The following is a 24,539-nucleotide window of genomic DNA, read 5'->3' on the forward strand; positions in this document are numbered from 1 at the left end:
ACCAATTCTCTAGTAAATCCTTAATAAACCAGATGTTTAAAAGAATTCTTTTCCCCACTGATCGATGTGTCACTTTTAACAGTGATTCATACTTGGAACTGTGGGGGCAAGGGCAGGCCACTAAGATGGGCCAGTCTGGCGTGAAGGTTATTAAAATCCAGCAAATTCAGGAAAGCTTTTTACCTCCTCCACAACTAAATAAAAAGAAATTGCCTAGAGGACCTGCTCCAGGAAGCGAGCTTTCACAGTCGATAACTATATTATGAATTACGTATAGAAGATGGGCAGGGACCCGGCAAGGCCTGTTTGATCAGAGTCCTCTCGATGCCCCACTGAGTGGACCGGCAGACATCGGTTAACCAAACTCTTCAGCAGTGCATTCCTTCCCTTTGAAGTCCCAGACCCCTGTCCCTTCCTTAGTTCAGCCTGACATATGCCTCATTTTGCTGGACTGTCTTTGAAATGTCATGTCTGTGTGGATTCTCTGTACGTACACTATTATATTTGATTTTCTCCTGTTAATCTGTTTCATGTCAATTTGATTCTTAGCCTAGCTAGAAGGACCTAGAAACGGACAGGATATTCTCCCTCCCTGACAGAACTATTACCAAAAAGTCTATTCTGTTCTATATTTTAATCAGTTTCCTTTGCCAAGGGAAATCTATTTTCACTTGGAACTTTGGAAAAGTTACATGACTGAAGGTGAAAAAAGTGATTATTTTTATATCTGCGTGATATTCCATCATAAGCAGTTTCTATGATACATTTTAAACAAATGTTCTAGTACTTAACATAATGTGCTTTCTTTTTTTTTTTTTTAATTTTAAAGGAGATTTATACATAAACCTGAGGATAACCTAGAGTTAAAATGCTTTGTCAGAAAGGATGCAGATTTTGTGGTATTTGATTAATATTACTACACTTTCCACAAAATTCTTATCACATTCACCTGTGCCAGCGATAACTGTTGTGCATGTGAGTTTACCATCACTGATAAAATACCAAAGCGACATAGTTTGAGTTGGTATATTCTGCTCCCCTGCAAAATACTGGATCTTGTTTCAGGTTTAAAGGAAAAAATGAACCCCTTTTGGAAGTTTTCACATCACTGCATTGCACTTATTAACTGGGGCAGAAAAATTGACATCTTTAAAAGAAAGAGCTCGTCATTTTGTACATTGTAGGAACTGGAAATTTTCCCTTTATTCTTTTCATGGTTCATTGGCTGGTCCACTAATTGAAATGACATAAAAGAGATTAACGGGGGAAAAAACCAAATTTGATTTCATAAGTACAGAAGCCCTGTAAAAATTAAGAGACTCCAAGGCAGTCAGGCAGTCGAGGCTGAGTCCCCCTCCCTGGCTGAGGGATGGGATGGGGACCCGGGGCTGCAAAGGGGAGGAGGGCCAATCCCAGGAAGATAAGAGCCGCTGTTTGGTTAATCAGATGTTTGCCCGGCCTCGCAACATCTTTCCACATTAAAGGTTCTGTCTGGTAATAGCTCTCCCTGTTATCAACCCCTTATCAAAATCCTTTAAGGCAGTTAAGGGAGGGGCAAAAGTTTTTCTTGGCCTGTGAGGTTGTTGATTGGCTTTAGTTCTTGTGCCAAATAGTCCACTTGTCAAAGGGGCATTTTGAGACTTGTTCTGAACCAGGTCACTGTCACATTGCTGGGCTTAGAACGGGACCTGGCTCCTAGTATCGGGGCAATATTTGCTGAATGAAATGTAGGGAAATAGAGAAGTCTCAATCCTCTTCGGACCTCTGGCTAAGAATTAAGCCAACATGAGACAGACCAACGGGGGAAAAAAGGGTCCAAATCTTACTGAATTTTTCCATTCTACATGAGAGCCTTCACAAGAGCAGGACGTCTCAAAGTGACTCTCGCAGGGGAACCTCCACACCTTTTAGAAAAAAGATGAATTTGTGAGGAATTGGCAAGACACAGGGCTTTGGGCTTGGGGTAGTCAGTTGAAGAAATAATACGGTTTTTTCAAATGGCCTTTTGGCCCCCAATTCCCTGTCTCCGGTGACAAGAAGGCCTCCCTTCCTCTGGGTGCAGGGAGGGCACCTTTCCCTGGGGAGGCTCTTCTCCCCCCTCAGGGTCAAAGGGCGGAGCGGGGTAGGGGGAGGGGGGCCTGAGCGACCTTCCAGCTTTTTAGTTTCTCAAACTCTTTCAAGCTCAAGATATTAATATATGCCAAGGGCCAAGGAGCCGTATTTGGGGGCAGCGAGTCTGGAACCCGATCGGAATGAGCATGGCGAGCCTCTCCTCCTCCCAAGTCCCCTTTCTGAGCCCCCTTTCTTGAGCACTGACGTTGCTCCTGCTGAAAGCTGGACATCAGCCTGTGCTCCGCCACCTTCTGTCACTCCGTCCGTGTGCAGCAAGGCCTGACCTTTCTGCTTCCTTTTCCCCGTCCGGCCTCCTCTTCTGACTGCTGCCTCCTTAGTCCCGACCTCGCCCCTGGCTGGTATTTCCAACGTTTTGACCCGGATCTCACTCCCTTTCAATCTGTTCTCACCCAGGCCACCGGGAAAATGATTCAGAATCCTACATCTTGCAACATTTTCGATTTCTGCAGTCTGAATTCTCCCAGTAGATAAACATTATGTTTCTTGACAAGGTGTGCCGGGCTTCACACTATCTAAGGTTTTCTGCCCCACCTTCGGCTGGCCTTTCCACCTTCATCTCCAGGCATCCCAGCCTCCAGCCACTCTAAAGTAGCTTCCAAAGTCTCTAAGGGTGTGCTAGGTGCTCAGACCAACCTGCCTGGAGCAGGCTTCCCTCCCCGCTACAGGGTCTTACCCACTCAGCAGGCTCCACTTAGCTCATTTCCCAGCTTATTTGCACAAGTCCGCATTTTCTTCTGTTTCCTCTGGAGATGCTGGGACTTTCTCATTGCAGGAACGTGTCTTAGCACCTACCAGGCACTGGAGACCAATTTGCTGCATACATGGAGGAGTGAAGAACGGTGGACTTGATACAAATAAAAAAGACACACTGAGTTACTGGGAATATTAAAGAGAATTGAAGAGGCGGAGAAGGAAAAGAAAGAAACTTCTCCAAGTCTTCATTTAGCCTGATGGGAAAGGGCTCAGATTTATTTTTCAAACTGTACTTGTTACACCTTTACTGACGGCCCTTTAATAATGCTTATACTTTTACGAGGGGGCGGGGAGGGGGGGGCACGGTATGGACGCCTTCGTGGGGTAAACTGACAGAGGTGACCAGGTGAGGAACTAGAAAATAGAATAGTCTGAACTACGCTGTCTGGTGATGTTAAGTCACCAAGTTTTCAATCAGCACTGCTGTCCTGACATTAACATTACCTTCCAACTATAAAGCAGTAAAAGATGGAGCTGGAGGTAGAATCACGGGAGTCTGGGGGCACGTAGATGGCACCAGCCATATCAACGAAGACCCACATCCCATGTTCCTGTCTTATTCCTCTTACCCCGGAGAAAACTAGCGTAGGTCTAGGCACAGATTAAGTGGAAGAAGCCAGAAATCACTACGTTCTACATAGTTCACCACAGGAACCTCTGAATAGTATTGCAGCCCAACTTAGAAAACCGAGGTGGTATCTTGACTTTTTCTTAGTACACAACATTTCATACTAAAAAGCAACTTCAAATTTGATGCTAAAATGCTCCAGGCAAATCCTAACAAGAATGTCAGTTTCTCATAAATTATTTACTTCTAAGAGAACATACAACACCCAATTCTACATTAAGCAAGGCTAACAGCGAACAAGCTCTTTCTTAGAAAGCGTGGATGGCTCTAAAAAGAGCCTTTGGGGTATGGGTCTGGAAAATCCGATCTTTCTGGTAAAGGCGAGTTTACTTGGAGCTGGTGTACTTGGTGACGGCCTTGGTGCCCTCGGACACGGCGTGCTTGGCCAGCTCCCCGGGCAGCAGCAGGCGCACGGCCGTCTGGATCTCCCGGGACGTGATGGTCGAGCGCTTGTTGTAATGCGCCAGGCGCGACGCCTCGCCCGCGATGCGCTCGAAGATGTCGTTCACGAACGAGTTCATGATGCCCATGGCCTTGGACGAGATGCCGGTGTCGGGGTGCACCTGCTTCAGCACCTTGTACACGTACACCGAGTAGCTCTCCTTGCGGCTGCGCTTGCGCTTCTTGCCGTCCTTCTTCTGCGCCTTGGTCACCGCCTTCTTCGAGCCCTTCTTCGGGGCCGGGGCGGACTTGGCTGGCTCAGGCATGGCCGGGACGACACAGGACGCGCTCAGAAAAAAACGAAACTGTAGGGCGGGTAAGACGCAACTTGTCGGGTTTATATAGAAACCCTTATGCAAATAAGGTGTAAGTTACAGTCCTGGGTCTGATTGGTGGCTAGTCAACATGACGTCAGTAGTTAGCTCTGCCCAATCACGACGCGACACTCCCAAAACTGCATTCTCGTTGGAGAAAATAAAGCCACAGGCTTAGCCAATGCAAAGCCTTCTTTTTCGCGCCCAATCAGGGCTATAAAAAGTGCTGGTTGTGTGCTCGTGTCGCCAAGTGTCTCTAGAGTGTTTAGGTGGTCATGTCTGGACGCGGGAAGCAGGGCGGCAAGGCTCGCGCCAAGGCCAAGACGCGCTCGTCGCGGGCCGGGCTGCAGTTCCCGGTGGGGCGCGTGCACCGCCTGCTCCGCAAGGGCAACTACGCCGAGCGGGTCGGGGCCGGCGCGCCGGTGTACCTGGCGGCCGTGCTGGAGTACCTGACGGCCGAGATCCTGGAGCTGGCGGGCAACGCGGCCCGCGACAACAAGAAGACGCGCATCATCCCGCGCCACTTGCAGCTGGCCATCCGCAACGACGAGGAGCTCAACAAGCTGCTGGGCCGCGTCACCATCGCGCAGGGCGGCGTCCTGCCCAACATCCAGGCCGTGCTGCTGCCCAAGAAGACCGAGAGCCACCACAAGGCCAAGGGCAAGTAGAATCTTGGATTAATTTGCTACAACACCTCTCTCCCGCATAAACCAAAGGCTCTTTTAAGAGCCACCTACAATTTCCTGTGAAGAACTGTACACGAAGTACCTTTTGTTTTTGATAACAATTCTGAAACGTCATCAATCTCGCAACTTAATACGTTAAGCAAAAGCAATTGAGTAAAACGTTCGCCTTCCTAGTCCTAAAGTTTTCAAATCCGTCATGCAAAGAACCTATCGTATGGACTTGCCACTTTCGAGTGAGAATTTCTGGATGTACATGCAGATGGGTAGACCCACCATAGGTTACTGGCGGTGGGCAAGTAGATAATCCTTAGGAATACGAGTAATTCTCCTAAATTACACACCATGTTTCATGTCCTTTGCAAAGCCAGTCTCTCCTCCCCCGTTAGTAAAACAAGACAGGTATCGTAATTTTGAATTTACAAGTTAGCAGAAAAACAATGTATGCTGCAATGGAATTGGTTTGTATTCTCTGAAAATGAGAAGTTCGTGGAACAATGTTTCCCTATGAAGTTTCTAGTCTGGATTGTTTGCATGCAAGTTAGAATTTCCTTGTTGAAAAAATAACAAATCCCAAAATGTAAAAAGTAGAAAAAATTGAGGGGAGATGGTATAGAATTGAGCTGTCCAGAATGGTACCCAGTTGTGTCTAGTGATCACGGGACGTGTGGCTAGTCTGAATTAAGAAGTTCTGTACGTGTAAAATGCACACTGGATTCCGCAGAGTTTGGAGAAAGGAATGTAAAATATCTAACAGTTGCTGATTACATGTTGAAATGATTTTGGAAATACTAGGTTAAACAAAATATTTAAAATAATTTGTTTATTTCGTTCTAATGTGGATATAATGTGAAAATATGTTTCCTATGTAGCTTGCATTTCTTTCTACAGGAAATCGCTAATATAAAGCGGACAAAAAATACATATTGAGGTCGTGGACAAGACCATCAGCACACTCGGCGCTCCATAAAAGTTTCGAGTCTTTAACCAATCCGGTTACCGGTTGTGTAGGCTGGTCCCCTTTTGTCCAATCAGCTTCTGACTCTCACTATAAATAAAACGGAACCGGCTTCCTTTTCTTACTGGCATTCACCGTCCAAGCCATGGCTCGCACGAAGCAGACGGCGCGCAAGTCGACGGGCGGCAAGGCCCCGCGCAAGCAGCTGGCCACCAAGGCGGCCCGCAAGAGCGCGCCGGCCACCGGCGGCGTCAAGAAGCCGCACCGCTACCGGCCCGGCACGGTGGCCCTGCGCGAGATCCGCCGCTACCAGAAGTCCACCGAGCTGCTGATCCGCAAGCTGCCGTTCCAGCGGCTGGTGCGCGAGATCGCGCAGGACTTCAAGACCGACCTGCGCTTCCAGAGCTCGGCCGTGATGGCGCTGCAGGAGGCGTGCGAGGCCTACCTGGTGGGGCTCTTCGAGGACACCAACCTGTGCGCCATCCACGCCAAGCGCGTCACCATCATGCCCAAGGACATCCAGCTGGCGCGCCGCATCCGCGGAGAGCGGGCCTGAGCCACAAGGTCCGTCACTCCTTCCCAAAGGCTCTTTTCAGAGCCACCACATGTACGCTGAAAAGGACTGTTTCCCTGTAATGGTTATTGACGGGTTGGTTTCACCGGTGGATAACGACCATTTCCGGGCGCTTTACAGTGTTTTAGGAAGTTAGTAAAGACCCTCACAAGTGCATTTAGCTATTGGCCTGCTTGCGCTCCGATTTATACTTTTAGTCCTGTTTAACCACTCAGGTCTGGGATTCATTAAACCCTTTTTCTTGGTAGACCACTTGATGTGAACACAAGGAAGCTACCCGCACATGTTCTCCCTTTCTTGTTCTCCCTGTCCCTTCTCAACTTTGAGGAAGGTGGGAAGAAATTTCTAAGTTACTTTGTACTCTTGAAGTTGGGTTCCAAGGTCACAACTGCTAACTGAAAATCACCCATCTTGATTGTGTCAATTGCCTTCAGGTGAGTGGGTTCATGGTTAACTAGTACCTATGATTTCCACATCCAGAGTTTTAAGATAATGCCAGTATTTTACCAATTAAAAATGCCCTACTAGCCTCTACCAGCAAAACAATGTATTATAAATATCCTCTCCGTAATCTGCCTTCCTCTGGAAGGAAAGGTATATTTGGAGGAAAGCAGTGCCCTCCCACCCTCCCAATTTACCCTTCCCTACACACACACAGACACAGACACACGCACACAGACACACACACACAGACACACACACACACACACACACACACACACACACACACACACTCACGAGGCTGTGCTGACCCAAAACAGATTGTTATTGAGTGTAAGTGAAGCTTTCCTTACCCCTGGGCTGGGAAACAGCTATTAAGGGCCCTGTGCACCCTGATCAATACTCTTGCTGGTTGGGCAGAGTATGCAAAAAGTACAATTCTCCAAGTTGGTCTTTCCGTTCTGATTATATGAAGACTTATTCAGGGGCAGTGAGTAGTTCTAGTTGTGTGGACCTGGTCATTTTTAGATCTGTGGGTCTAAAATGGATACTCCGAGTCTCTGAAACCACTCCATGTGCTAAACATTATCTCGTGACCTACCTCAGCTCTTTCTGGGCCTTCAAGGTGTGCTTTCATCACCCCATAAGAGGAATTGAGTTTTGCTATAGGAATGGCACGCAAAAATGCATGCTCAGTGACCCCAGATCATTTTGGCTCATGCTAACGTGTCGAATGTGATGCCATCTTCTAAGGCTCACTGAAGGAGGAGGGATGGTCTGATCAGTCTGGGATGTGCATTTTCACTTTCCTAGAGATCTGCAAGAATTTCAGAATGTACGTGAATATGTACATCTTAACTCAGGAGGTAAGTCTGGGATGGACATAAAGGTTTGGGAGTCATTAGTACATAAAAAGTAAGGTTTGGGAGTCATTAGTATATAAAAGTCTTTAAAACCAAGCAAGTGGCCTACAGATCCCTTCTGGCTTCTTCCTGTCTCTTGCAATCTGCTCTGTGGCCAGTATCGAACTTCGTGTCATTGCCTGAAATATCACAAGCCATGAATCTGGTGCTGCTCATTCTGTGCTGAGATCCCCACCCTTTCCTCTAATTCCCAGTTTCCTCCAACCTTCAGATGAGATGTTCCCTCTCCTTCCTTATCCTTCCGTCTTAGTCCTCCCAAAGTCCTATGCTTATTTCTCTTCCTATCTTGTGTTTTGATTATTTACTTTTGTGTTTTATCCCATTAGAATGAGTTTCTTTTGGACAGGCAGGGTCTTATTGTTGTGTCCTTAATGTATAGTACCTGAATATGAAACGAAAATTCGTGGAAAGTATAAGTACATTACAGTTTAATAAATGAGGCCACAGAAAAAATAGTCTTTGTGCATCCATTTCTTGAGATTGCAAAAGTAGTAAGTAGCACAAATATTCCAGTCTTTTCCAAGGACTAGTATACAAGGATCTTGCTTTGCCTGTGTAGAAATATGGACAACGGACCAGGATCTTTGAACTCACTATTCTCAAAAGGGCCTTTGGCTTTTCGGAAGCGTTTCTGTTCTTTCAAACTGGGTCTCCATCATGAAAACTTGGACTGCAGTTCTTAGCATTCAGTGCCATCCTTGTTACGACCGAGATTGTACCGCTATATTGGACATCTACACGTTTGGCCATGTGGTAATAGATGTATATACTCATATACATGAATATACACATGAATAATTATAATACTATAAACTGCATTTGAATACTTTTAGTAAACAGATCATTAAAACCAAATTATTCTTCAAAGGCAAATTTTTAATTCAAAATTACCATCTTCCTGACACCCTAGTGGTTTTGTGTACCATATATGGAAACCACTCCTGCATCCTGCCCAAAGTTACCTTGATGGTAAAATTGTCACCTACGACAAACTTTCAGATACTGACATAGGTAGTCACCTTGAATCAACTTAATGTCCTTGTACATTCAAATAAATGACTTTGAAATTAGTCTATTTAGTTCACAAATGTTAACTTGTTAGCAAAGTATCCTAAACACTGTAGGAAAGGGGAAAAATTCTTCTCCCTTCATTGTACCCACTCCTAACCTGGTTTAAGAACTAGAATAATAAAAAGTGTGTTTTATTACATGCAGAGGCCCACTGAAGTTTGGGACCCCAATCAATGACCAAGGCGGAAGTTTTTACTTCTTAGACAAAAGCCTGAGGATTTGGCAGAATACAGAAAACATGTTTGAGATCCTGGACTGAAGAAACAAGTTGAACAAAAGCAGACTAGTAGAAACTGCAGCTGCCGAGTCTTTAGAGTTCCTGTCTCTGGTGATCCAGCTTTCAGAGAAACAGGAGGAGTCTGAGTGTCTTTACACAGTGGAGCTTTCCCAAGTGTATTTAGTTCAGAGTCATATGCCAATGTGGTAACCTGGGGGCACACTGCCCTTGGCCACTACAATACCAATTCTTAAGTATGAACAGGAAGCTAAAGCCCAACTAGAAATTGCACTTCAATCATCCTGAACGAAAGAACGTGAGAAGAAAACAAGTCGTGTCACCTTTTTAGGACTATAGAAGTGGCTCTGAAAAGAGCCTTTTGTTTTTCAGTGGTTTCCAAGTTTCCTTCTCACTTGGCTTTGTGGTGGCTCTCGGTCTTCTTGGGCAGCAGCACGGCCTGGATGTTGGGCAGGACGCCGCCCTGCGCGATGGTGACGCGGCCCAGCAGCTTGTTGAGCTCCTCGTCGTTGCGGATGGCCAGCTGCAGGTGGCGCGGGATGATGCGCGTCTTCTTGTTGTCGCGGGCCGCGTTGCCCGCCAGCTCCAGGATCTCGGCCGTCAGGTACTCCAGCACGGCCGCCAGGTACACCGGCGCGCCGGCCCCGACCCGCTCGGCGTAGTTGCCCTTGCGGAGCAGGCGGTGCACGCGCCCCACCGGGAACTGCAGCCCGGCCCGCGACGAGCGCGTCTTGGCCTTGGCGCGAGCCTTGCCGCCCTGCTTCCCGCGTCCAGACATGACCACCTAAACACTCTAGAGACACTTGGCGACACGAGCACACAACCAGCACTTTTTATAGCCCTGATTGGGCGCGAAAAAGAAGGCTTTGCATTGGCTAAGCCTGTGGCTTTATTTTCTCCAACGAGAATGCAGTTTTGGGAGTGTCGCGTCGTGATTGGGCAGAGCTAACTACTGACGTCATGTTGACTAGCCACCAATCAGACCCAGGACTGTAACTTACACCTTATTTGCATAAGGGTTTCTATATAAACCCGACAAGTTGCGTCTTACCCGCCCTACAGTTTCGTTTTTTTCTGAGCGCGTCCTGTGTCGTCCCGGCCATGCCTGAGCCAGCCAAGTCCGCCCCGGCCCCGAAGAAGGGCTCGAAGAAGGCGGTGACCAAGGCGCAGAAGAAGGACGGCAAGAAGCGCAAGCGCAGCCGCAAGGAGAGCTACTCGGTGTACGTGTACAAGGTGCTGAAGCAGGTGCACCCCGACACCGGCATCTCGTCCAAGGCCATGGGCATCATGAACTCGTTCGTGAACGACATCTTCGAGCGCATCGCGGGCGAGGCGTCGCGCCTGGCGCATTACAACAAGCGCTCGACCATCACGTCCCGGGAGATCCAGACGGCCGTGCGCCTGCTGCTGCCCGGGGAGCTGGCCAAGCACGCCGTGTCCGAGGGCACCAAGGCCGTCACCAAGTACACCAGCTCCAAGTAGACTTGCCAAGTAAGGGCCCTCTTACTCAACCCCAAAGGCTCTTTTCAGAGCCACTTAAACTTGCTAAGGAAGAGCTGGTGCACTGTTACTAGGGAAACGGGTGTTGCTCTGGGTAGGTGACAGCGTCCCGGATCAAGTTTTCCAGGGACACCTTAAGCACCCTTCGGGTCTTCTCGTCCAGAAGGCTGGAGGTGGGTTCGACGCTGCCATGTTGACTGGGTGACGGGCTTGGTGGTTCCCTGGACGTGACTGCAGCCTTGTGGTGGCGCTTAGCACCACCCTTCCCCGTGCGTTCCCGCGCTTGCCATGTCTACACCTGATAGTGGCCGTATAAGTGGAAACCCCAAGGACCAAAGTCACAACCTGGAGCACTGAAGGGAAAGGAGAGTGGAGTTGAGGCCAGCCTTTTGCTTGAACTCTGCGGACCAAGTGGAAACTAGAGGAACACGGGCGGGAAAGCCTCACAATTCATCCCACTTCCTCGTTCCAAAGGTGGAGGAGGGGGAGGTGGGTGCTAAAGCTTACGTTGAGTCTCCGAGGTCGTCTTGGGCGGAGGTAAGGCAGTCTTCGTGGTGCCCTCGCAGGGACTAAAGAGCCCTAAGGGCTCGGCTTTAGATATTTAAAGCAAGAAAAGGAGATTAGTCAGTGAACGTCGGCCTCCACCTGCTATTCGCCATTGTGCACATGTGGGCACAAGGTACAGCGAAGTTCTTGGGCTCCCTGGATAGGAGCGGAAACTCCGGGCTCTCGCTCCAGCTCCACCCCTTGCACGGCTCTGAGTACCGATCTGCAGGATGGACACACCGCCAGCAGGTGCACGGCGTCCAATATGGCAGGTACAGTGCTCAGTGCATGTTAACTCCTCAGAACAGCTCTGTGAAGTGGGCACGGTCACCTCCCTTTCTCAAGGAAAGCAAAACAAGTCACTTACCCAAGGCCACACAGCCAAAAAAATTAAAATAAAATAAAATAAAATAAAATAAAATAACGTGAACGGAATTTAAGCTGCCAAATTTGAGTCCTCGATTTTGGTAGGATTGGCTGCCTCTTTTAGGGCATAATCCCTGCCCTGATGAGAAGGGAAAGTGTAAACGAAGGCCTTTGCTTTTATCATCCTTCTACAGTAACCCCTCATTTCTTCAGATTTATTGGGCATTAACTATGTTCCTAGCACCATGCTGGGCTCTTGGCCCCATCCGGCCAGTTCTTGCTGTGTCTTGCAGCAAATTGCATAAGGTACAGATCTCCACGTCTTCCCTCTGTAAAATGGGAATAACTCGGAGATGACAATGAGAGGTCTAAAGGAAGGTTGCAGCTCTTAGTCACTCAATGTTCCTTTGTCTTCTTGCTGGTATCTTTGTCTGTGTTAGAGTCACGTGGAATAACCAAGGTGAAAAGACGTTATGGCAGTAGTAAAGCATTTTGCTACCAGAAAGCCAGTAAATCAATTGCACTCCGGCCAGTTGCTACTTATGGTCCCCCGCCACCCTGTTGTATTAAGGTAGTAATGAAACTTCAGTAATTTTTATCTATTCCTCTTTCCAGTTTCTGAAAGAAATCTCTGTAGTAGTAGGCCAACGCAAAGTGACAAATAAAAGTCTTCTGTGTCCCCCTCCTTTCCAGTAGTCTTGTGACTTTGCTAGGAAAAAAAGATGCCAAAGCAGATTTTAAAATGCTTTCTTGCCGCCACCAAAACCCCACTGTATTTCCCAATCCTTCCAACCAGTTAAACTAACATTTTATTTCGCCTTTAATACTCACTACAAGCCAGTCATTGTATGTTGGGTTAGAAATGGAAATTCCTGAGTAAGACTCCATGATCTTAATTCTCAGTCACCACTGGGGGCCCTGAAAATTGGTAATCCTTTCATGGAAGAAAATTTGACAATCTCTTTCAAAACAATGCATCTATTTTTACACCCAGAAACCACCTCTGGGATTGTATTATTCGTGAAAATGTGCAAAATGACATATGTGTACAGAGTTTTTCAGCAGCCCAGTTTATAGTACAAGAGACTAGAAGCAATCTGAGTGATCAAAAACAAAGCGATAAGTTACAGTGCATTATTCTGATGGTAAAAACAAATAAAAATGCTCTTTTTCTTAATAACAGTAGCTAATATGTATTGCTTACCACGTGCCAGACGAGGTCCTAAAAGATTCCTCACATAAATTCCATACTTTAATCTTTATAATAACCTTATGAGTGAAATTACTACTATGCCTGTTTTATAGATTATAAAGTAGGGATTCAGAGAGGTTGAGTAAACAGCCTGAGGTTGCACAGCCAATAAGTAATGCAAACATATTTTTAAAGAATCTAGCTTCAGAATCCACATTTGTAACCACTGGGTACTATTAGGCTTCTCCAGGTATCGATATGTGATGGTCTCCATCACTGGCTAGTGCAAAAAGTAAGGCACAGGATAGTGTGCAGAGAATTTTGTATACGTATGTTTGTATGATTGTAAAATGCCTCTAGAAGGATACTAGATAAACTGCCAACGATTCAGGGAGGATCTTTTCAACTGTAACCCTTTTATGCTCTTCGAATTTTAAATCAGGCATGCACTGCCCATAAATGAATGAATGAACGAACAAATAAATAAATCTAAGAATCCCCCTGCTCAAATACAGATAAAACACACATAATAAACGCCTTGGCAGAGATGTGTATGGAAAACCCAAGGAGCACAGGACAGGTGATATTACCGGTAGGGGTGGGGATCATACAAAACAACATTCTAGGCAGAAGAAGTAGGAAAGTGGGTATCACATTCAAGGAATCAGTAATCGTTGGTGGGACTAAAGTCTACAAGGGGAGGCAGAAGGGAGCAGTCCATGGGCCCGAGCCATTAGTCTGATGGAATGTTATACCAAAGGCTTCATTCTGTACTCTGCGCAGGCTTCTGAAAATGGCAGGCCTTCGGGATAAAGCAATTAATACGAATTGTGACGAGCTTATCAAGTAAGATTCTGAAATGTGCAAAATTCTACACGCCAATATAACTGGATGGTTATTTAAGTGAAGCAGGCTCTCAAATTATTTATTAAATTAGTCCAGCATTCATAGGATCTCTTTGCTCCATGAGCATGAAGGAGAAAAAGAAAGTATCACTATTTTGGAACTAGAAGAAGCTCAGAAGAATTTATGACCGGCTTAAAGGAAAGATTTCATATACAACATTGTTGCCTCTGTAGCCTATGATCAAAGAAGCCAATGGATGAGAAGTGCCCGCTTTGGAGATAAATGCCAAAAGGCTGTGCAACGATGTCTCGTGTTCCGAGGTCCTAGGAGACTTCCTTATAAATCTAATGAAACTCCTCTGTGTTTATCACCTGCAAACAAACTGCTGGGTAGCAGCTTTGAACACTGGCACAGAACTCCATATGGGACGCAGTACGGTATGCAGACAGGGCCTCACTGGGCAGGCTTGACTTTATATTCTACATGAAGAAATAGAAAAGAAGTTGAAGAGGGTTTTATTTCATACGAGAGAAGTGGGCCTTATCTTCTACCATCCAGGAGGTCCTTCTTTCTAATTGGCCATTGCCAGGAGGAAGAGAATTCTTCGGTTTTTATGTTTTGGTGTTTAGTATAGAAACAGTCCCCATCTTCTTTCGTGCAAGTTTTTTTCTAAATCGGTTTCCTTTAACCTCACATTTTCCTACAAGAACTTCTGCTTCAGTCTGTCGCAGCTCACGGTGACAAGAGACAAGACAGTGAAAGAGCAGACCTAGGGCGGCCGACTAGTGACTATGTCCCCGACGGACGGACGTGGCCGCAGAAGGAAGTTCCCGCTCAAACCTCAGACCACGCCTCCTCTCCTTGAGTAACTTATGTTTTTTCAGAAAGCGGGCCACCGATTGATGCATTCTTCTGAAGTCTAAGGTGGGAGGAAGGGGAGTGTGAGAGGCGTGGAAAGTGTGAGTAGAAGAGGGAGGCCTTCTCTCAGGTAGGGGCCAGAGGCCGGAGCCCTCAACCCTGTCCAGGCTTAGAAGGACCTGGGAGCATTTTACCCCTCCCCAAACCAATTAAATCAGAGTCTCTGGGGATGGTGTTTGGTGCTAGGTATTTACACAGCACAGCAAGGCTGACAGCCAATGGTTAATAGGTGACCAGTGAGAAACGTTCTGTATACACTGAGGCCAAACATGTTCGAGACCCTCAGACACAGTGGTTCTTACACTTCAGGTGCATCAGACTCTCCTGGAAGACTTGTTCAAACACAGATTGCTGAGCCCCACCCCCAGAGTTTCTGATTCAGTGGGTCTGTGACCACCAGGCCCAACATTTGCATTGTTAACAAGTTCCAGGTGATGCTGATAATTGCTGATCTGGGACCACACTTTGGCAGCCACGTCTGCCTCTTCCTCATAGTGCAACTTACTTCCTGCATAGAACCTCACAAACCCGAAGGTTCTCTAGGCAGCTGTTGAAAATTAGCGCCGCAAAATGAGAGCCGATGGCCTCCCGTGCGCTAGGATCTGGATCCAGGGCAGCGAAGGGTATTCTTGTAAAACTCTCCCTAAAGAGGTGACTTCTAACAGAGGAATCCCGTTCTCCACCATACCCCCAGCACCAGGCAGACTCTGGAACGACACTGCGTGAGTGATGACCCACAAATGTCTTTTTTCGCTTCATATAACAATACATGGCCCTTAGAGGGCGTCTTTGGGAGGGGGGAGGGGGGAGGGGGGGTTCTTCTTAGCCTTAATCATCTTCATATTTTTAACTTTTCAAATTCCATCCCACTCTTGCAGACCCCAGGGCCAACAATTTTGTAAACAATCATCATGTTGGGAGGCCTATCGCAAGTTCTTAAATAGGCCCATAAGAAGACACGAACGCTGATGTTCATTAACATATTACTTACGGTGACGACAAATTGAGGACAATCCTACCGGGCAATACTGAGGGAGTAGACAGGGAAAATTCCTGTTTCTAGAAGTTTTTCTGGTTACCGTTACTGCATAGGAAGCCAGCCCAAAATCTGGTACCATAAGAAACATTTCGTTATATTCGTGGATTCTGTGGTCAGGATGTGCCCCAAGATGTCTGGAGCTCAGGTGGAAGTTCACCGACTTGGGGTGACTCTCGGCATAGCTGCGGGGGGCGACAATCACCTGACGGCATCTTCATCCCCACGCCTGTGCATTGACACTGTGGGCCAGACCACTGACACGGGGTCCGGGCCACTTAACAGTACGGCGGCCTCACAGCGGTCAGACTTCTCCTATGGTGACTTAGGATTCCAACCGTGAGTCTCCCAACACCCCCGACCAGAAACTGTGACTTCCCACGTCAGAATTAACCTCAAAACGCTAACGAAGTCCGACAGCGTCCTGCCAGATGTCCACGAGACGATTCACTATGGACAGACGGGTGCAAAGGTGGGAGCAGGAATTTCAGTTAAAAAAGGCGCCTGAAAACCGGATGAAGGGCACAGAAGGTGGTGCCACCAAAGCCGCGCAGTCCTAAGGACCAGTCTTTGTAGAAGACTGTCCTGAGTAGGTCAGGCCTTCGGCCTCTCGGGTCGGTCTTGACCTGTAACAGCCATTCGTGCCCCCAGCCATGGAGACAGCCAAAGCACTCCCACATTTCCAAAATGCGCCTGCAGGGGGCGATACAGCTTTACTTGGTGGGGGGGGGGAAGGAGGAGGAAAAAAATGAAAATCTGGGGATTAGGATGCAGCGCCTCAGTGATGAATATTTATCACAAGGGATACCTGCTAAGCAACGGCACCCGCCGGCCCCATGGTGTAATGGTTAGCACTCTGGACTTTGAATCCAGCGATCCGAGTTCAAATCTCGGTGGGACCTTCCGGGCTTCTCTTTGCCAATTTTTTTTTTTTTTTTTTCTATTTTTCTTCCCGTGATCTCTCTTAAAACGACCCTCTCCCCCTGTAAGGCAGCCCATACGAAGCCCTAACGACCAATAATATTACCGGAAGCCAGAGCCCGCCCGCGCCAGCGAGACCCCGCGGAGAAACGCGCACAACAAGAAGCAGTCTCCAATCCTGTAAACTGCTCCCAGATCCAGATTGGGGGGGGGGCGGGGGGGGGGACTTGTGTCCCCCACGTGTGCCCTTGGCTGGATTCCTACAGAGGAGGTAGTGCACACAGAAGGACTTCCGTTTTACGAGGAATGGCCAGATTACTGTGAGACGGGAAAAGGGATCTGAGCTGAGAAGTGATCAATACCCGGTCTGAGCGGGTCCGCCCTCCCCGCGCTTGGCCTCCTCCATCGGACGCTCTCACCAAGCCCAGGCCCGCAGAGCGAACGGTCCCCTGCCCGTGGCCCCCAGCCTTTGCGCCCCCCCTCGACCCCTCGGAGCTTCCCGCGGCCCCCAGCCCTTGCAGGCCCCCTCGCCCCACCCCCTCCCCTCGGCGAGCTGCACGCTTCCGAGATTCCTTCTTGCACGTGAGTCGTGCTGCGTGGACGCCCGTGCTGGTCGCTTGCAGAATTCTCGCCGCAGCACGATCGCGGCCCTAACCTGCCCGCATCTCCTGCCTCGTCCGTCTGTCACTGTTCCTGCCCCTCGCGGGGTGTCGCGTCAGCTTCTAGTCACCAGCCGGGGTAAAAGTATTTCTGTTCTTTCCGTTCTTCCCCCGTCTCTTCTCGTTTTCTACCCACTCAGTGTCTTCGCCCTCCCCCTCTGCCCTCGTGTTCTCCAAAAACCAACTTGCACCCTGCAGCCCTTCTCCCTGGGGCCGCCGCTGGCTCCCTGGCCCCGGGCGTCAGTGCCTCCTCCGTGTTCCCCTTCTCATCCCGCCTCGGGTTTCAATTCCTCGTGCAAGAAACCCTCCCTCCTGCGCGAGGGGGAGGGGTCAGTCCTGACGCCCGCTCACCTTTCAGGTCTGGGTCCCACGGGCCCTGGTCGTGGCCGTGCACCCGGACTGACTCACCCATCCCAGAACCCATACCTGGTTCCTTCTCACTCCTTTTCCTTCCATGATCCCGAGGTCTACACCCGCTAAGAACGAGATTTGCCCCCAGACCGGAGCAGAAGTCTCCCTGGAGATGAATGTCCACAACGAGTGGTCTTAATGAGGCCACTCAGTGGCTAAAGGGAGGAGGAGGGGGTCGGACCACCGTATTTCGCCTGTTTTGGGCAAGAACTCACTTCAGGGAAGAAAGGCCCCTTTCCCTGCATTCCTGCCCAGCTCCCGAGGCCCGCCTCCGGAGCGCACTAATCGTGCGTTCGCTGAAGACTTCGGAGTGGGCACAGGAAGCGGACTTGGGCTGAGGGTGCTCCGATCTCGTCTCCGAGGGCGCAGGACGGAGACATAGGCTCCTGGACGGTGCCCTTGCTGGGCGCCCGCTCAGGTCACACCCGGGCTCTCAGCCGGCTCACCTGCGGGCGAAGGGAACCCCCCCCCCCAGGAGGCGCCCAGCAAGAGCACAGACGTGCTGATAAAAGGGGAGCCGCTGCTGCTCAAGTCAGGGGCCCTCCCTGAACCTCCCAAGGTCAAGGTCATTGGGATTCTTTTTTTCCTTTGGCGTCGGAAACTGTGATTGAACTAGTGTGTTCACCTCTGGCTGCCTTCGTGGAGGAATGAGAAATGTCGGGGCTTTCCCGGCGCAGGGTTAAAGGTGTTCTTTGTCAGGACCTTTTCCTCATCTGCGCCAGGTCTTGGCGGATTGAAGGACCCGCGGAGGATTTGCACCCTCTGTCCCGACGAGTTCCTACCCACTCTGCGCGAATACGACCTGCACCTGTTCTAGGCTTCAGGAAAATTCCCAGCCCCGCTTTCCAGAAAGAACCACCCTGCAAAACTCGCTCTGCAAGGGGACCCCGCAAGAAGCCCGGTGTTTACAGGGAGAGCGGCGCGTTGCGGGGTTCGGTCCTCCGGGGTCGGGGTGTTGGGGGCGGCCTGGTTTCGCGGCGCTTTGTTGCGCTTTGCCGTCTGTGTCCACCAGGGGGCGCGCCGTCCTCGCAGCGCTTCGCCGCAGAAGCCTTTAATCTGGGGAGGCGGCCCGGGCCGGCGGCCCTGCGCCCACGGGCTCCGGATCCTGAAGTCCCGGGGGGCAGCCCGGCCCGGCTGTCCCGCGCCCACAGGCTCCGGATCCTGGGAAAGCACCCAGAGCGCGCACGCAGCCAACGAAAGGGCGGCGGCGGGCGGGAGGCCCCCGTGTCGCTCCAGCAGGTGCCAGGTCCGTACGCTACTCCGCTATGTCCAGGGCGCGCCCCACGACACGCATTCCCCGAGTCACGTGCGTTCGGTGGCCTCCCACACGCGCTTTCCGTCGGGGAGAGGACTGGAGGGCACGGGGCTGGTGCCGGAGCCGCAGGGACCTCCCTTCCGCCACCGGACCCCACACACACAGGTGCTCCAGGGTCGCAGGGACCCTCCTCCCTCCCCGTCCCCAGTCCACCCCCAAAGAGGTGCCGCAGGGACCCTCCTCCCTCCCCGTCACCGGTCCCCCCCCCACACACACACACAGGTGCCCCAGGGCTGCAAGGACCCTCCTCCAGTCCTGTCCCCGGTCCCCCGCGCAGGTGCAGGGCCCGCAGAAGGAAATCAGCCTTGATAAGCAAGCGGAGTGAAGGACCGCAGGCCTCGGCCGCAGGTGTCCCCACCTCCCAGGGCGCGTGTGAGCCTCACGTGAGGTAACAATACAAACACCTGTCACAAAACCTGAACCTCGGTGACGGCTCGGCCCGGGTCACGACCTCACCTGTGCTCCTATTTAGGGGCCCGGAGCACCCCGTTCCGGAACCGCTTGGGGGGAATACGCAGGTAAAAGGGGGGGCGGGAGGGTTCCTGACGTTTGGAAGCCGGTGTTTTCCAATAAGACCCTGGGGTAGGAGATGTGCGACAGGTGAACGTCCACGACTCCATCCCGGAGGTGGAAAAGTCACCTGTGCTTATAGATCAGGGGACTTGGGCAAGAAGAACTATGTCACCAAATTAGGGGGCAAGGTGGCCAGGTGGGCCCCATGGTGTAATGGTCAGCACTCTGGACTCTGAATCCAGCGATCCGAGTTCAAATCTCGGTGGGACCTTAGGGTTTCCTTTTCAATTTGATCCCCACCTTTCTATAAACTACTGGTCGTTTTACTATCTTTTCCAAACCATTTCTATTCCGCTCCGTTCCATTCCATTTCATCTGTAGACACGTGACTGTAAGGGGGTGGGGGGAGGGAAGGGAAGGAAGTCCCATCAGTTTCATTAAGTTCCAGTATGATATTATTTTTCATATCCTGTACTTATGAAAAAGTATGTTTAATGTTTTGTTGCCTGCTATTAGGTTTAATGGCTGCTCAAACAAGAAGAAAAACATTTAAAGTAGAGAGACTTACACACCTGAAATAACTAAAAATCATACCTCAATTTTTATATGATTTTGTTTTAGACTGGGATAATTGGGTCATTAATCACAGACTTTAAGCATAAAAATGCAATATACTGGGATAAAATTCTGTGGCAGATATAGAACAGAAATATTTTTAAAAGAGAATTCATGAGCACTTTCAACTCTTAAAAGCATGCCATATTTTTTTAATTGAGGTATAAATAATATATAACATCATATTAGTTTCAGGTTTGTTTTAGATCTCACATATAAATGAGATCATAAGGTATTTGTCTTTCTCTGTCTTATTTCACCAAGTATATTTTTAGAAAATCCTAGTGCATGTAGATCGTTAAAGCTTTTACTTTCCAATGGACAGTATTCAATCATTGATTGGATTCTTTCTTAAGTTTACCATATGCTACAAGTTACATTCTTGGGAGTGATTTAAATTTATGAGGAAATATTTTAGAAGAGCGCTGGAAAACGTGTGAAAGCACAAAAATACAGAATTAAAATTGCTTGAAACTGTTCTTGGTTCAAACAATGAAGTCATAGACCAAAGCAGCCCTTTTACATCATTTCTGACTGGTTCATTGCTAATTTTCAGGTGGATTTCCCCTTCTGTTTGTGTACATTTGAGTTAAGGTGTTTTATTATGATTTCATAAACTTTTATTGAAGAGTATTGTTTTAAACCTTCCTCGCTTAAATATCCAATAGTTTCCAAGTAAAATTTTTTCTGAGTTGTCTTATTAATTGCAACTACGTATTTTATTAATTTATATTTTGTATCTAAGTCACGAGTCTATCTGGAACTTGATTTTTAACATGGTTGAGAGTAAATGTCCATCTTTGTTTTCTTCCATAGGTCAAGTTAGTTACACCATCACAATTTGTTTTAAAATCGCCTTCACTTGCTGGATGGAAATATTAGCTTTGTTGTATGTTAACTGCCTTGTATCCATTTTTAAATGTATCTATTTCCCTCTCTGTATACTTCTGACAATGCTAAAAATTTTCTGCTTAGAGTTTCTTTTAATACATTTTAATTCCCTTAGAGCATTCTTCCCTTAGGTTATTGAAATTTCCAGGTACAGAGGAATAGGAAGATAAAGGGGAGGGGTGCTGGAGATTCCAATAATGTTTCATTTTTAATTTCCAGCTTCTGGTAAAGAGCTGAGGGCTAAGTCGCTTCTGGTGAACATAGACATGAGCTCATCAGCCTGGAGAGAAGCCTCGGGAGCTGGGTCCCAAGTCCTGTGGGTCTCTGCCTCATTACCTACCTCAGGGCAAAGACACCGGTGCTCTTGAACACAACAGGGTCTCCTTGGCGAGCCTGGCAGGCTTTGAAGGGATGCAGAAAATAACGACGGCGGTCGTCAAAGTCTGGAGCATTTGTCTGAGGGCGTCTGGAATGATACAGCTCACAGTCTGCACGAATCGGGCCCAGGGCTCCGTCTCTGGGGACACGATCTGCACCCCAAGGACAGTCTGACCCTGTTTTTCTCTGCTCCACTATTCCCTGTTCCTTCTTCTGATTTCCCCCACCCTTCTCTGGCTACTTGCAAAATAAACCAGAGCGTTGTCTGCGCTCTTTCTGAGATGCCTGGAAAACCGCATCGACGGTCTGACAGCGCCCTGTCCTTCAGCAGGACCGCACTTACCTCGCCCGGTAGCGGCAAGAGACTTACAAACTGGGTGGCAGCTCGACATCCTGGAATCCCACGAGGGTGGGTGTAATTCGCGTGAATCAAACGATTTACGTGGGGAATCCGGGAAGGTTCACTCTGAGCTGGAGGCATCGGAAGCGGAGCCCGGGGCCGGAAGGGCCGGGGAACCTCCGGCAAGTTCGGCGCGCAGCCGTGCTTCCTGCGGCTGAGCTCCCAAAACGCTCGGCCCGTTTCCACAAACAGGGACTCGTTCAAGGTGCGGCCACGGCAGCCGAGGGCGGGGGGGCCCCACAGCGTCCGCCGAAAGTGTATCACCGAGTCCGGGAAGACGAGCGCGGATGAGGCCAAGCGCCGGGAGTGCAGCGAGCTGGACCTTTTCTGCAGGTGAACTCGGTCGCGGCCACGCAAACCAGGACCTCGTCTGCCTTTAATCACAGCCCAGCCCTCAGGAGCAAGGACGTTGGGGGTCAGATGGGATGGGGGTGGGATCAAGGAGACATTCGGGAAGACACGCAGCAGATTTGGGACACAAGGGGGGTGAGCCACCCGGCTCCGGTGAGGATGGGGACAGGGTGCGCTGCGGCTCCTGCTCCGGGCACGAGCTGACCTGGACGCTGCGCTGGACGGCGGCGGGGACCCCACGGAGCGCAAGGCGGCAGGACGGTCCCGCGCTGGGAGCTTGCTGGCGGGCGGGAGGGAGGATGCTGTTAAAGGAGCAGACTATGTGCGGGTCCGATGGGGGCAATTGGGGTGCCGAGGAAACCTACTGGGAGCAGCGAAGCCGAAGCCCGGATCAAGGCAGCGGAAGAAGCCTCGGGAAGAACCGTGACGCCCAGGCGGCGGGATGAGCAGCAGGCGCAGGTGAGAGAGGTGGGCGCAGGTGTGAGCGGGGGGAGGGGCGCAGGTGTGAGCGGTGGGTGGAGACGGGAGTGGAGAGCACAGGTGTGAGGGGGGCGCAGGTGTGAGCGGGGGAGGGGGCGCAGGTGCGAGTGGTGGGCGCAGGTGTGAGCGGGGGGAGGGGCGCAGGTGTGAGCGGGGGGTGGAGACGGGAGTGGAGAGCACAAGTGTGAGGGGGGCGCAGGTGTGAGCGGGGGAGGGGGCGCAGGTGCGAGTGGTGGGCGCAGGTGTGAGCGGGGGGAGGGGCGCAGGTGTGAGCGGTGGGTGGAGACGAGAGTGGAGAGCACAGGTGTGAGGGGGGCGCAGGTGTGAGCGGGGGAGGGGGCGCAGGTGCGAGTGGTGGGCGCAGGTGTGAGCGTTGGGCACAGGTGTGAGCGGCGGGCAGAGGGGTGAGCGGCAGGTGCAGAGCTGAGGCGGGGCGGGATGGGGGGAAGGAAAATGAGGAGCGTGGGCAGGAAGGGATTTCTCCGCAGCTGGCGCCTGGAGACCAGCACGAGGTGCCGAGGCGGCAGCAGCAGCTGAGGCCGCATCACAGTGTCAAATATTCTATTTTAAACAAGAGTCTTCCGGGGTCGCCGGGGGGCTCAGTCGTTAGGCATCGACTGCAGCTCAGGTCACGATCTCCCGGTTCGTGGGTGCGAGCCCCACGTGGGGCTCTGTGCTGCCGGCTCAGAGCCTGGAGCCTCTTCACATTCTGTGTCTCCCTCTCTCTTTGCTCCTCTGTCTCTCTCTCTCTCTCAAAAATAAGTAAACATTAAAAATATTAAAAAAAAAAGAATTCAGCTCATTGGCTTTCAGTTTTGGTTTTTCATCCCTCCCCTTCCCATTCTTGTTGATTTCATATTAATTTTTGAACCTGTAGAACCTTCACAAATGTAGCTTTCGAAAGGTAAAGGCTTCCCAGAAAGTACAGTCAGAGAAACGTTCTTCCATATTCCTTTACGCCCAGTTCTACCCTTTTACGTCACCAGCTTCCCTGGCCATCTGTGACTAATACTGCGTGTGTACGTGTTCCTCACTCTGGCTGGACATTTAAGGTGAAAGTGCTTTTAGGGGCCAAACAAGCAGAATACGTCGAACAGGACTGGTCTTGCCTAACAGGAACGTCTTCACCACTAAACTCCTGTATGAACATGATTACTCGAACTTTCCCTTCGGCTGTCTTGCCCTGTGGGGGTCCCGCTGTTCAGAAGAGTCTCTGTCCCCTCGTCACAACCCGGGCACACATTAAAAAGTATTTCGATTAGCAATTTTCTTTGTAAAATTTGTCTTCTGCAAATGTGTCAGAAGGACTCTTTTGCTTCCTCGTTTGTCCATGGAATTCGGTGTCCATTTGGAATGTTTTATGCTAGTGGATTCCAGTGTTTTCTACCATTTCACACCTAACTTTGCTTCTTGTGTTTCTCCCAACGTTCCCGTGAATCTACTTGGCGCACGTATGGACAAGGAGAGGCTATAAAAGACACCTTCCCGGTTCCGGCACATAACATTGCTTCAGAGAAGAATTTGCAGCCCATTACGATGGACTCGAAATGAGTGTCATAAAATCGTGCGCAGGAATAGACACGCGAGTGAAAGAAGCGGAAAACCCCACCCAAGTAAAAAGGCAGGTTTGCAGTAACCAGCGGCCTGGGCAAAAGTAAGTAATGCTTGTCCTTGAGGCGTAAGAAAACTGCACGACAACGGTCACATGCGCCCTCAAGGTGCGCTGACCGCCTGCCGGAAGGAAGCTCGGCACCTGTCACCTTCCCCTTCTCCCTCCTCGAGTAAGATTTGCCTCTGCTCTGAAACGAGCATGAGAGAGTCATGCTATCATTTGAAGGAGAAAGGATGAACATACCCACACGTTTCTAGAAATCAGGTCCTATGTCAGAGGTGACTACTATGAGCCCGAATGCACATTTTCCACCAAAAGGTCCAGTTAGCAGAGGATGGTTTCGATCCATCGACCTCTGGGTTATGGGCCCAGCACGCTTCCGCTGCGCCACTCTGCTCCGCGGGAGACGTCCCGGCTCTTATGTTTTATCACGTG

At 49.9% G+C, this 24,539-nt stretch overlaps 5 protein-coding genes and 3 non-coding genes across 8 annotated transcripts; 5 read left to right on the top strand and 3 right to left on the bottom strand.

Moving 5' to 3' along the window:
- Window positions 1-3,785: 3,785 nt before the first annotated feature.
- On the bottom strand, window positions 3,786-4,250 carry LOC102970479 (histone H2B type 1-C/E/F/G/I). The gene has a single exon (XM_015540673.2). It carries the CDS (start codon window positions 4,219-4,221, stop codon window positions 3,841-3,843), a length of 381 nt encoding a protein of 126 aa, XP_015396159.1. The 5' UTR covers window positions 4,222-4,250; the 3' UTR covers window positions 3,786-3,840.
- A 282-nt stretch (window positions 4,251-4,532) lies between these two features.
- LOC102957626 (histone H2A type 1-E) lies at window positions 4,533-4,982 on the top strand. The gene has a single exon (XM_007074463.3). The coding sequence runs from the start codon at window positions 4,545-4,547 to the stop codon at window positions 4,935-4,937; it is 393 nt and encodes a 130-aa protein (XP_007074525.3). The 5' UTR covers window positions 4,533-4,544; the 3' UTR covers window positions 4,938-4,982.
- Window positions 4,983-6,048: 1,066 nt separating this feature from the next.
- Window positions 6,049-6,466, top strand: LOC102948674 (histone H3.1). The gene has a single exon (XM_042985500.1). It carries the CDS (start codon window positions 6,056-6,058, stop codon window positions 6,464-6,466), a length of 411 nt encoding a protein of 136 aa, XP_042841434.1. The 5' UTR covers window positions 6,049-6,055.
- A 1,837-nt stretch (window positions 6,467-8,303) lies between these two features.
- Window positions 8,304-9,959, bottom strand: LOC122230457 (histone H2A type 1-E-like). The gene has a single exon (XM_042985502.1). The coding sequence runs from the start codon at window positions 9,930-9,932 to the stop codon at window positions 9,546-9,548; it is 387 nt and encodes a 128-aa protein (XP_042841436.1). The 5' UTR covers window positions 9,933-9,959; the 3' UTR covers window positions 8,304-9,545.
- A 267-nt stretch (window positions 9,960-10,226) lies between these two features.
- Window positions 10,227-10,663, top strand: LOC102960385 (histone H2B type 1-C/E/F/G/I). Its single transcript, XM_007074471.3, has one exon. It carries the CDS (start codon window positions 10,256-10,258, stop codon window positions 10,634-10,636), a length of 381 nt encoding a protein of 126 aa, XP_007074533.1. The 5' UTR covers window positions 10,227-10,255; the 3' UTR covers window positions 10,637-10,663.
- Window positions 10,664-16,388: 5,725 nt separating this feature from the next.
- Window positions 16,389-16,460, top strand: TRNAQ-UUG. The gene has a single exon. It is a non-coding gene; the product is annotated as a tRNA-Gln (tRNA).
- A 3,116-nt stretch (window positions 16,461-19,576) lies between these two features.
- TRNAQ-CUG lies at window positions 19,577-19,648 on the top strand. Its single transcript has one exon. It is a non-coding gene; the product is annotated as a tRNA-Gln (tRNA).
- Window positions 19,649-24,429: 4,781 nt separating this feature from the next.
- On the bottom strand, window positions 24,430-24,501 carry TRNAM-CAU. The gene has a single exon. It is a non-coding gene; the product is annotated as a tRNA-Met (tRNA).
- Between the last annotated feature and the right edge of the window lie 38 nt (window positions 24,502-24,539).

The sequence above is a fragment of the Panthera tigris genome, chromosome B2 (genome assembly GCF_018350195.1).
Source record: "Panthera tigris isolate Pti1 chromosome B2, P.tigris_Pti1_mat1.1, whole genome shotgun sequence".
NCBI classification, from domain to species: domain Eukaryota; kingdom Metazoa; phylum Chordata; class Mammalia; order Carnivora; family Felidae; genus Panthera; species Panthera tigris.